General features: G+C 36.7%; 2 protein-coding genes across 3 annotated transcripts in view; both read right to left on the bottom strand.

The window, feature by feature from the left end:
* Positions 1–1,211: 1,211 nt before the first annotated feature.
* On the bottom strand, positions 1,212–6,656 carry LOC308705603 (uncharacterized protein). The gene is made up of 5 exons (XM_081390688.1): positions 5,860–6,656; positions 4,567–4,791; positions 3,877–4,038; positions 2,163–2,277; positions 1,212–2,077 (listed from the first exon to the last, which is right to left on the bottom strand). The coding sequence occupies exons 1-4, from the start codon at positions 6,527–6,529 to the stop codon at positions 2,180–2,182; spliced, it is 1,155 nt and encodes a 384-aa protein (XP_081246814.1). The 5' UTR covers positions 6,530–6,656; the 3' UTR covers positions 1,212–2,077; positions 2,163–2,179.
* Positions 6,657–7,276: 620 nt separating this feature from the next.
* Positions 7,277–13,287, bottom strand: part of clint1b (clathrin interactor 1b) — a 33,965-nt gene continuing 27,954 nt past the window's right edge. Inside the window, exon 11 of one of the 2 annotated variants that reach the window (XM_081391611.1) lies at positions 7,277–9,929. In XM_081391611.1, the coding sequence (XP_081247737.1) occupies positions 9,589–9,929 (341 nt within the window). In that variant the 3' untranslated portion in view covers positions 7,277–9,588. The remainder of the gene's footprint in view (positions 9,930–13,287) is intronic. The other variant, XM_081391610.1, reaches the window with a different exon arrangement.

The raw sequence follows: 13,287 nt of genomic DNA on the forward strand, positions 1-13,287 counted from the left end.
TGACCCCATGCTGCGCGCGCACCCAACCTAGGCGCTCGATGTTTACAAACATTGAAGGGGTCTATACGGCATGATATATTGTATCTAAATGTCTTTCAGTGCATTCTGGAAAAGTCTTAAAATCACAAATGTCACGTGATGCTTCCTTCGATTTTTAGCCAAAATGTGGCAGCATCATTTTACTACCTGCTGACAACCTTCACTTCAGACGGGACTGGATTTAATAGGAGAAACGACAAAAATGGGAGTGAAACAAACGATTATCTACTTAAATTAAAAAGATAGTTCAAAAGTAAAATTCTGTCATCATTTACTAATCCTAAAGTTGTTCCAAACCTGTATGAGTTTATTTGTTCTGTTGAACTAAAAAGAAGACATTTTGAAGAATGTTCAAAAACAGTTGACGGCACCCATTGACTTCCATAGTATTTTTTTTTCCTACTGGAAGTAAATTGGTGCCGTCACATGTCTACCAACATTCTTCACAATTTTCAAAAGTTTTTTTTTTTTTATTAACCTTAGTTTGGGAAACACTGGCATAATGTAATGCTTAATGCATTATATGTTGTAATGTTTTAGGAAAATATTTTCTCTTTCTCTCTCTCTTTTAATATGTGACCCTGGACCACAAAACCAGTCTAATGGGTATTTTTTTTAAAAAAAAAAAGAGATTTATACATCATCTGAAAGCTGAATACATAATCTTTCCATTGATGTATGGTTTGTTTGTTAGAATAAGACAATATTTGGCCGAGATACAACTATTTGAAAATCTGGAATCTGAGGGTACAAAAAATCGAAATATTGAGAAAATCGCCTTTAAAGTTGTCCATTTCTATTGGCGACATCCATTCACAAAAATAAATGTTTTATATATTTAAGGTGGGAAAATTTACAAAATATCTTCATGGAACATGAACTTTCCTTAATATCCTAATGATTTTTGCCATAAAAGAAAAATCTATAATTTTGGCCCATACAATGTTTTGTTGGCTATTGCCACAAATATACCCGTGCAACATAAGACTGGTTTTGTGATCCAGGGTCACATATATCAATATGGTACACAATAATCCCATTCAGATCTAAGTCATAAACAAGTTAGGTCAAAAGTAATCAAAAAGTAGTCCGAATACATTACCTAAAATGAGTAATCTAGATTACGTCACTAACTACAATTTTCATCATGTAATTTGTAATCAGCAACGGATTACAATTTGCAAGTAATCTGCCCAGCATTGCTTGTTGTTAGCTAACAAATCCCACTATCTGTCGTCAGTTTCAACACAATACTTAGTAGTGCTGTGATTAAACTCGTGATTAAACTTAAAAAGGTTTTATTGTGTGTGTGTGTGACTAGGACAAAAGATAAGAAGTGCAAATCTAAGATGATGGGTTCATCTTTAAATCTCGTTGCCTGTGTCACAGTGGACCTGCTGTTCCAGTTCTGGTGAGATTGTTCCAATGTTTCCTAAATTTTCTATTTGTGTAGTTATGCGTATTGATGTTAAATGTAAAGCAGTCTTTCTATGCACATCACATCTTTCATAATCATCATCAATCATCTCAAGCAGTCAGATTTAGCAATACGATGTTGCAATACATATATTTACAATGGACTTTCATATTATTAAAAGTCTGGGTCTGGTAGTTGGGTAAAATAATTAAATCTGTGACACTTTTCAATTCACTCTGTGAATTTATGAATAAATGGCAATCACAATTCAGAGCCTGATCTGTTTCATAACAGATTCTGCATGTTTCTCATTCCCGTCCATTGTTCATGAACATGCAGACACTCCTGAATGCAGGAAATTCAAAACATTTTTATTTTTACAGAACCTTAAAAAATTTAATAATGACCTATAAAAAAAAATCAATTACTGAGACAGTAGGTATATGAAAATGGACACACACTCTCTGCAGTCCAGGCAAGAGAACAAACAGGAACCCAGAAGTCTAGAATTAATTATTATCATGGAGGGAATATTCACGATTCGGCGTCTCATGCCTCTGGTCTTCATAGTGTCTCATGAAGTCAGTGACATGGATAAAATAGTTTGAATGTGGGATGGATCTGTGAGAAAAATGTATAAAATGTTAATTTGAGAATTTATATTTACACACAAAAAAAAAAGCACATTACAATATTACAAGCTCACTCTGGGTAGAACTGCGGTCAAGTCATGTGGAGGTTTGCAGAGAAGATACAGTGAGGAGCGTAGTGAAGACTGTTGGTAACACCTTGATGCATCTCCATGCCTTGGTTTATGTTGGCTGACAAAAGTATTGTAAAATTTTTAGGGTGAATTTTTCATATCATGTTTGCAGGGTATTAACAGACTGATCCAAATAATTCAATTCCTGGAGGGTTTAAAAAAAACAACACCTTTAAAATATCTGTAAGCTTAATTAATTAGTGTTTAGTGTAATTAGTGCAGTGGTAGAGGAAGTACTGAATCTCAGTACTTAAGTAAAAGTACAAATAACCAGAGACATATTTACTTTAGTAAAAGTAGAAGTACCACAATGAAAACCCTACTTAAGTAAAAAGTAAAAAGTACCTGATTTTAAATGTACTTTAAGTATTAAAAGTAAAAGTACTTGCATAACAATTATTCTCTTAATGTCTATATTCTAATAATTAGGGCTGTAACAATGTGCAATATGAATCCGAAATCGCTACACTCAGATCTACGAACCTGTGTCGCGGTGTGAGAAGGCAGAATCGTGACACACCCCTTTTTTACCCACCGGATGAAGAAGGGTTGGCTCTCCACAGAACATAAAATATTCGTTTTATTTTATTTTTCGTGTTCCCATTTATGAGGAAAAAACAATGTTACAGACGTGACCGCTCTGAAAGCGGCACTAAAAGACTGCTTTAAAACTTTCACAGAGACCTCAAACAGAAAGCACAAAGCCTTTTTTTAAAGTGAATTTCGTTTTGCCAGGATTTAATGAATGAGAAGTAAATATAGTAGAAAATAGATAATCACGACACGGAGGCGCCGGCGTGTGAACTGAAGCGCGTCTCATAAATGAACCGAAACTCAGCGTATGGAGATTTTTTTCAATCCCTGTTTTGGCAGGGGGAAACCTGATCAGAAAATGTAACGAAAATGTAACGAAACGTTGTAGAAATGTAGTGGAGTAGAAAGTATAATAATTGCTGCAAAAAGTAACGAAGTAAAAGTCAAAAGTATGCACTACTGATTCTACTTAAGTAAAGTACAGATACGTGAAAAATTTACTTAAGTAAAGTATTGAAGTATTTGTACTTCGTTACATTCCACCACTGAATTAGTGTTTTTATCATGTCTGAAATATCATTAGTTTGAGGGCTCAGAGACACTATAACTTGGCAAAACTTGGAAAAAATAAAACAGGTTATTACATACAGGGTTCCCAATCTTCTTATGATTCAAGGACTTTTTAAAGCACTTTTCTTTTATATCAAGCACAATAAAGACAATAAAGGTGGGTTTATTACTGGCCATCTGGACAGTATCAAAGACCTACTGTACCTGTGTCTATCATTACTGCAGTAATGTTAAGGCATATACTCACTAAAATCAAATTTAAGGGGCATATGACCCTTAGACTTTTTTAAAGTCTACTGTAACCAAACGGCTGATGGACCCTATTGACTTCCATCCTACTATGGAAGTCAATGGAGTCCATCAACTGTTTGGTTACCGACATTCATCGAAATATCTTCTATTGTGTTCAGCAGAAGAGAGAAATTCATACAGGTTTGAAACAACTTGAGGGTGAGTAAATGAAGACCAAATTTTAATTTTTAAGCGAACTATTCCTTTAACTTATACTGAACGTGTAATATTCAAAGACAAGGACACAAAGAAGTAGCAGAACCTGGAGGAATTAGACTGCTCTGGCCTATGACGTCTCTGACTGATGGGTAAGGGTTAGATCCCTGTGCCCGTGTCAGAGAGGAGAGTGAGGAGATTTGGGTCGCAGCAGGGATGGCCGTCGGCCCTTTGGGGACGGAACTCTTCTTTGACTGATAGACCCAATCTGTATGAATGCAGAAAAATGAGAAAAAGAAATCTGAAGCAGTTTCTAAAGAGATTCTGTATGCCTTTTAAAGTGCCCCTAGTATGCTTTTTTTTTCAGAATTTTACCTTTCATGTAGCATGTAATATATCGGTTTGTGAATGTAAAAGGTCCGCAAAGTCCCAAAGTACATGACAAATGAAGTCCTGGGGACCCCACACACTGCGCATTTTGTACGTCTCTCTCTTCTGACACACTCAGTTCAGTGTATGGATCTCTCGAGCTGATGATCTGAATCAGGTGTGTTAAATAAGGGAGAAATACAAAATATGCAGATCAGATAAGTGGCTCCCCAGGTCTAAGATTGAAAACCACTGCTTTATCCATCAAACTGTTTCAGACACTGTGAGAAAGGAGGTGTTCAAGTGTTTTTTTTAACCTTGGATGCATGTGAACCTATAGTAGGAGACCTCCAAAACAAAATTAGGAACCTTTAAAATAGCATAATAGGGACACTTTAATGTCTTTGAATATTCCCGCATAGATTACCTGGGTACTTCCGCATGTGTTCTGCCTTGATTTTACGTGCTTCCGCGTAGTATGGCTCCTTCTGCTCTTCAGACAGTTTGTTCCATGCTAACCCCAGCTGGACAGTGATTTCGCAGTTTCTGGCAATAGGGTTGGCCTTAGACAAGGTGGGTCGGTGAATCTTTGCCCATAATATGAAGGCATTCATGGGTTTTTTGATGCCACCTTTTCTTGCCACCTTACTTTCTGCTCACAAAAACAGTTCAAATGTAATGCTGCATCTGCATGCACATGAAAACTTTACAAAGTCATAAACGTGCAAAAGGTCACAGTAAATGTGTCACTTAAAGGGACAGTTCACCCAAAAATGAATTGGAACGACATGAGGGTGAGTAATTACTGACAGAATGTTCATTTTTGGGTGAACTAACCCTTTAACCAATGAATTTCCTTTTTGCCCTAAAGCTAAAAACTTGTATCTTGATCTTGAACCAAAAAAAGCATAATAATTAAATGTAGGCTACCATTTGTGATGCGATCTGGGAAAACCCGTCGGATGTCGCGCTGGGCCGTTTTCAGTAAATTCCAAAATAGTTTGAATGTCAGTTTTTTTGTCAAATTTTTTTTTCCATTAAATTATTATTCTATAACATCTTTTCTCTTATCTCTGAAAATATCTTGGCAAAATTCCCTTGTTTAGTGCAGAAAAACAGCGATTTATAGTGTCAAGCTGAAAATACTCTCTTTCTCTAATGCATTCTATGCGACCATTAGCGCCCGGCAGAGGTGAAAAAAAAAAAAAAAAAAAACAATCGCCGTATATCCCATACACCTGTCCGTCTCGTAAGACTACAAAGATAGTTTACCTTTAAAATAAACCGCATACATGTACAGTGAATGTGTATAGTGCGCATTTCGCGCCAATCCTGTTTAAACTATAACGTCACGCAGTTTCATAACAATCGCGAGATGGACGCGTCTCAACGGTGACAGTTATTTAAACCTGTTTTTCTCAAAATTCCGTTCCAGAAAATCATAGAGATCGGCCGACTTCAGATAAACATAACTTCTGCTAGCAACAAGCTATGATAAAAATAAAAACAGATTTGGAAAGGGCTTGATACCAGCATCCATATGATATCAAAACCTGTAATAGGTAAAATTTCACCATGTGGTGGGTTTTCCCAGATCGCATCACATTTATCTTTATAGCTATACTTTAAAATTAATGCTTGAAATACTTCGAAATGTAAAGGAAGAGAATGGCGCTTTTTAAAGTTCTGGTCCAGAGCAAATATTCCTCCATCCACCTACTTGCTCCTGAAGTCGCCTGAGTAGAGTTGAGTCCTTGGCTGTAGTGTTGCACAGAAGCCTCGTTGATTGGCTCACGGTTGTTTACAGGCGCCTCGCTAATTGGTTGATAGTTTACTATCGGAAATGGCGCCTCGCTGATTGGCTGATAGTATAGCACAGGAAAAGGCACCACGATAATTGGCTGATGGTTTACCATCGGAAAATACGAATGTCTGATTTGCTGATTGTTTACCATCTGAAAAGGTGGAACGCTGAATTCCTGATGGGTTTCTGTAGGAAAACTGGACAAATTATGCGTGTCTTTAGGTGAAAAAACCTGCGGAATGTTTAAGGAGTAAAGTGCGTGATCTCTCATCTCCAGTGAATCTTGAACGGAGGGGTGAAGTGGACATATAATCATGTCAGCGTTTTCCTTTTCAATACCAACGTCTCTTGTCATCGACCTTTCGACTGAGTTGTAATCTTCATGAGGTGGTTGACCTTGTCTGTGAGTCGTCAAACTGTTAACTTGAGTTCGGTAACCGACTCGTTGAGCTTCGACAGAACTATTAGCCATAAAAACACAATTTTCTTCAGTTTCGGCACATTTGGGTTCCGCTTCATCAGTTGTTGAACCTTCTTTAGCTTCTCTGAACCTCAACCTCGCTCTCATTTTGGGGTGTCTGTCCATTAGTTTGTCATGTGTTACTCAACAGTAACGGTTGTGGAATGTTACAAATTACACTCCTGCATCCTTTAAGTCAAGAGAACAAAAACAAACATTGTTTCTAAACGTCAGATAATCGATTCTCGCGAGTTTGACGTCATCTGACAAAGACCGTAAATTCTCATCCGATTTTTATCCAAAATTGTATTTGGGTCCATTTTATTGTCGGGTCACTTTAATCCAGAATTTAAACAAATAAAACGAAATTATTATTGTAATAGTAAATAATAATATTAATATTAAAAAACCGTTATTTGGGTAAAGTCAGGTGAGCCACTTTCAAAGTTCCACATGTCCTCTTAAAAAGATAGTTTAACCAAAAATTTTGTCATAATTTCCTCGCCCTCAATTTGCTCCAAACCTGTATGAGGTTCTTTCTACTGTTGAACACACACAAACAAATTTTAAAGAATGTTGGAAATCAAAAAGTTGACGGTAGCCATAGACTTCCACAGTGGCAGGAAAAGTCGATGGGTGCCGTCAACTGTATGGTTAACCAAGTTACCAACATTCTTCAAAATATATTTTGTGTTCAACTGAAGAAAGAAACTCATACAGATTTGGAACAACTTGAGGTTGGATAATTGATAATTTTCATTTTTCGGGTGAACTATCTAACTATTTAAAGCCAAGTGCATATGCGTTTCATGTTTTTATACGTGATAAATCTGGCTTTATGGCTCATATACTATGATATAGGAACTCATACTTGGGAAAGTAAGAAAAATCTTTTATTCAGGCCAAAAAATGGGAGAAAAAAATGCAGTTTGGTGCAATATTATTTATATAGCCTAAAAGTATGATGAAATTCTAATACCTTGTAATGTAAATCAATTATATTTTTTATAGGATAACAGCCTTGCATAATTATGCATATACATAGCAGTTGTAATCATATAACTTATAATGCTAATCCTGTGCAATTCAATGATTGAAATGTACAAATGACCGTCCCTCGAAAGCCAGATGGATCACATATGATACATACTGTATTTTAGCATTGTTTTTCTCAAAATTATGAATGATTAATCAAATAAACTAAGTTGCTTCAGTCCAGTAAATGTTCATTTTGAAATATTAATACTATAAATGACCATCTATCAGAGTAGGAGGCATGTAGAAGATTCTATACAACAGGTTTTTCAGCAAAGTTTTGTTCAATTTGATAATTTAAAGAACATAAAAATGCATGCATCATATGATACAGAGGCTTTATAGGGTTGTGACTAACCCTGGTGTCGACACTGGAGGGAGCCACAGGACACAAGACATTTGAGAGATTCTCTACTGTACCGAATCAAGAGACCATCATAGAAAAGCTGTTTTTTTATTTATTATACATTTTTGAAACACATTTGGTTTCATTAGAGGCACTAATCACCTCTTTGAATTATAATACTACCAATTCATTAAAATTATAGGGAATTATCCATCTTAAGTTTAAGAAACCTACTTTCATGAACAATATCATATTAACGTACAATAATCGACTAATAAAAGTGGTCCTCTCTCCTACTGACCACTAAAAGGCTGGACACCTACAACACCATTAAAGTCGCAAAGACCGTTTTTGATGAAATCGTTTAATGTTAAACAAAATCTTTTGAGTACAATAAAATCAAAAAAAAAAAAAAATTAAATCTGAAAAGAAAATAATGAAAGAGGCGCTCGATCTTCTGTTTCTCTTTACATTTGCATAAACTAAAAAGTGTTTACTGAATTTACCCATTTCTAGAACAATGTATTTAAGCACATGATCTCTCTGTATAATGTTAAGTATTAAAATAAGAAACTAAACCCCTATGGAATAAATCTAAATAGTAATAAAATAAAGATTTGGTCATTTGGAACATAATGCCTGTTGGAGGACCCCTTGTTTGTTTACGTGTAAAGCAGCATATGGGAAAATGGACAAAACCAAATGTTTAAAAAAAGGGGCCAGTAAACTTCATGTAGGGTTCACAATGCCTTCATCGATTCCATAGCCACCATAGACATTTCATAAATGTAACTGACCCGCAACAATGCTTAAAACTGTAAAATCGACATGCAAAAAAGGACAATGGATATGACTGTTATTATGAGGCATTATAAATACCAATTCAAGTAGTTAATAGAAATGTGTAACACCACTCCTGCTACCACCAAAGCACGTTTCTCAAACTCGGTTGGAAGAGACCCCTAAAAATCATTCAAGAATGTGATGGCTTACGCTTTTCATGTAACAGTTTCGGATCCATCAAGTACAGTTAATAACATACAAATTTGTATTGTTAAAAAGGTGGCCATTTTCACCAGCAGGCACACTTCAAATTTCGCTCAGGCAGCTTGCTACACGAAAGTACTGACACTATACCTACAGATATAGTCTGTAAAAAAAACAAAACAAAAAACACAAAAAACCTTGTGGACTGCATTCATCTAAATAACAGATGTTGGAGTGATAACGGAATATAAGGAGTGACGGTATATCAGATAAACCGCAACAATTCAAATCAGAAACGAAAACAATAGTAAATATTAAGGACCTGTGGTAGTTTGTCCCGTCTTATACCATCTGAGAAGTGAGTAAAATAATTTACTTTTTGCACACCGAGATATTTACAGTCAACCCTTCACGGCCTTTAAATCACAGCATGAGTGATGCAAAATATGAGGTAATTTCTGAAATCAGATGTATTTGAAATGGTGAACAGGGAGAAAAAAAAAGAAAGAAAAAAGTCTGAGGTTTCTGTTATGAAACAGTGGAAAAATGTACCAAACTGCACACAGCCATCTTTTTTTTCTTTTAAAAGTATACAATATGCTTTGCACCATTTACAAAAGAAAAATCTGATTATCAACTCCACATGAAATAAAAGCAGATTCTTGTGTGTGTGTTTGTTTCTCTGTATCTGTTAACGTATAGGGGCAAATGATTGAAGAGTTGTGACACTGGCTAGTTTTGTCCATTTTACTGGATGCAGCTCCTTCTTTCGAGAAGGTGTATTTGGACCGGTAACCCTCTTGGAGTGGATCAGCCTTCATTTCCCAAAGTTGCCAAAGTTTGCAAAGGCATCTTGTTTAGGTTGCACCATGGCGGGGTTCATGCCCTGGCCAATACTCATGCTGGGCACACCAAGGGCACCTATTCCAGCGGGTACCATATTCATGGCTATTAGTCCTTGATTGACAGGTAATCCGCCAATACCCACAGAGCCCATTCCCATGGTGCCTGTTGCCATAGTAGGAGGCATTCCCATGCCCATGGTCCCTCCGCCCATCATGGGGGTCACTCCTGCTCTGGGACTAGCTGCTGACGGCTGGGCGTTGAGTGCCATTCCGGCCAAATTCTGGGTGACCATGTTCAAGGGTGGCTGAACACCTAAATGAGAAACATATAAAATTACAGTTCTTGACAAATAATACATGCAATTACTTATGACTGTGAAAGCACCTCAATTAGCAGTGGTGGACAGTAACAATGTATTTAGAGTATTTTAATTTTGGGAAACTTTTACTTTTATTTCACTACATACTTTGGCATAATATTGTACTTTTTACTTCACTACATTAAAACATATCGTTCCATGATGTTTCGAGCTGAAGAAATCTCCCCATCGTAAGAGCGATGTCCGATTCGTGTTGATTCTTTCCAATGGACCTGATGGAGTTGGTTCACAAATTACACTGAACAATTCATTTGTGAATTGCAGTTACAGGCCCGGTTTCACAGACAGGGCTTAGAGTAATCCAGGATTAGGCCTTAGTTCAATTAGGACATTTCAGTAGCTTTTATAAACGTGCCTTAGAAAAAAACATTACTGGTGTGCATCTTGAGACAAAACAATGACACTTACATATTTTAAGATATGCCAGTGCAAGTCGCTTTCAGTTAAAGGAGAACTCGGCAACTCTAGCAAACTCTAGTCACTTCTTCGCTGATTTTCCCTTTTGTTGTCGCATGTTTTCCCCACAAGCTCCCCCTACAGCTGTGGGCGTATATGTCACAACACGGTCGTAAAAAACTCACTTGCGGCGGCCTCCTCCCCCTCTCTACCGCTGCTCATGCGCGTTTGTTTTGATCGGAGCAAGCCAACTGTATTGTGTGGAGCTATGTCTACCGAGGTGGGTAATCTGGTAATACATCATACATGCGTGTGTGTTTATGTTGAACTGCCATAAAGCGATTCGTGTTTCGCGCTCGTTCTCGTTCTCGCTTCTCACGAGACTTCCAATTTCTATTTTGCCGGGACAGTAGTCCCCAAGTTGCAAGGTTGGTTTTCCGTCTGGGAACGCTGGGGGGAGCGGGGAAAGTCACCAATATCACCAGAACAGGTTGTTTAACCATCCAAATGATTTCTAGACAGTTTTATTAAGTTAAAAAAGTTACCAAGTTCTCCTTTAAAACAGCTCAAACAAGCATTTTAGTCTGGGACTAGCTTAAGCCTTGTCTGTGAAACTGGGGGCTACAGTTTCAACTGTTCTTGAGTCAAAAACTCACTGATTCAATGATCTGGTCAAAATGAGCCAAGAACAGGAATATCGTCAAAGATTGAATGTGCGACCGACTGATGGTGAAAATAACTTGATTTTTGTCAGTGAAATCTTATTTAGGTCATGACTATCAGTTATTTATGAACAAAATCAGCTTTTTAAGCCCATTGAAATGCTAAAATGTCTGCATTTGTGTGCCATTGTCTGTATAGGCGATTATGAACATGTTTGAATAGCTTTCCTCTTGAAATGTTAACGCATTTCGTCCCATATGACGTCTGAACAATGTATTTTTGTACACTTTGTCGCCACATATTTACACATTTAGTTTTTCCCCATTTTTAAAATACTGTACAGTATAGAATCCCACTTGTCTGAATACACTTGAATTATCAGTAAGTTAAATTGATATTTTAGTATATTAAAGGGGTGGTTGATTGTGATTTCACTTTTTTCATTTTAAATAGTGTGTAATGTTGCTGTTGGTGCATGAACATTATCTGCAAAGTTGCTGCGCTGAAAGTTCAATGTAAGCAGAGATATTGACTTTTAAAAATCAGGAAGTTTAATGCCTACAAAAACGACTCGAATGGGACTACAACGAGATACTTCCCGGGTTTTATACGTAACTAACCCATGCAAAAAAGGGGGCATGGCCATATTTCTGCGGCTTTGTCGAAGAGGAAGAGTTATAGTGGAGAGCTGTAGCCATGCTGTCGAAAGTGTGTTATTTTCACCCAGCTGCCAGGTCTTCTGTGTTCGGGCTTCATACGGACGCTGTAGTTCGTCAACAATGGCTAAAATTTATGTTTGATTATGTTCCTGAAAATTTCAATCGTAATAGCTCTCTGTGCTGCGCATTTTACGGAAGACAGCTTCCAGAATCTCCACGAATTCAATGCCGGATTCAACAAGAAACTGTTACTAAAAGCAGTTCCAACTTTACAACCAGAGACAGCAGTTGTTGGGCCACAACCTGTAAGTAAGACTTAATAATTTTAAATGTATTTGCATGTATAATTTCAGACGTAATGTTTTAGTTTTATCAAGGACGTAAACAAATGCCAGCGCTGGCTTTAGAAGCCGCTTACAAACGCGTACAAACATTTTGAACCTGAATTTGTAATTATGTACTAATTTTGTAAATGTATTTTCCATGTATATTTTATGACGATCGATTTGATCAAGAACGTAAACCAATGCCAACGCTGTTTGTTTATAGCCAGTTAGTTCGATGCTATTTTGTGTGTATAAGACAAACGTGTATAAAGTAAAAAAAAATATATATATGTGGTTTAATCGCAACAGCAAACTTCAGCTGCTGAAGTTAAAACAATAACTTTAAAAAACGGTATTACTCAGTCATTTATTCAGTTATATTAAATGTTTAATCAGGAGAAAACCGTATCTCAAAAGCTAACAAGCAGCAGTAAGTTAGCATTTTCAAGTAACAGCATATCGAAATTCATATATAATAATAGTAGATTAGAATAGAATAATAATAATAATAAAAAATGTACCATTCAGAAACGTTTTGTAAGAGCCGTGTTTGCGGAGGTTGCTTGACTCTCTTCATTGCCGCTTTCTGGGTCTGATTCTGGCTCAAACTGATAAGGCAGTATCACACCATTATTTACATTTGACCGGAGCACATGCAACTTTCGCCCGTAAAGATAATGGGCGTGAAGTTTCCGGACAACGTGCAGTACGCAGTTTAGCCAATTACAACACACCGGCCCAACTAACCAATCTGAGCCCATTGCCTGTTTCCGAGGGAGTGTTTTCATAGAATCAGGAAGTCAACCGGTCGTTCAAATGACAGAGGAGAAAGCGGCTTACAATAAAAGGTGAAATTTATGAAAAATAAGACTTGTAAAAACGAAGACATGTTATATTGCACCCCATAAACACAATCATGCAAAGAAAAAAAGCAGTAAACCACCCCTTTAAAGTTTAATGTTTTGATAGAGTATAATAAGTGTTGTTACTAAAATAAAAAGTTTGGGTTACACTATTTTAAGGTGTCTGTGTTACAGTGTAATTATGCATTTAAGTACTGTGTAATAATAATTAACTATATAAAGTGTTACCAAAGTTTCCTTATTTGCAATACCTACTAAATGTATGCACTAATCTTTCTTAGTGCCGACTAGTCTGACTAGAATAAATATATGGTTCAGTACTTTTCACCTCAGAGAACAAGCGACTATCAACTCAAAGCAAGGCAATCTGGTTTGAATCATAAA

The sequence above is a fragment of the Scardinius erythrophthalmus genome (assembly GCF_964197995.2).
Source record: "Scardinius erythrophthalmus genome assembly, chromosome: 17".
In the NCBI taxonomy this organism is placed as follows: domain Eukaryota; kingdom Metazoa; phylum Chordata; class Actinopteri; order Cypriniformes; family Leuciscidae; genus Scardinius; species Scardinius erythrophthalmus.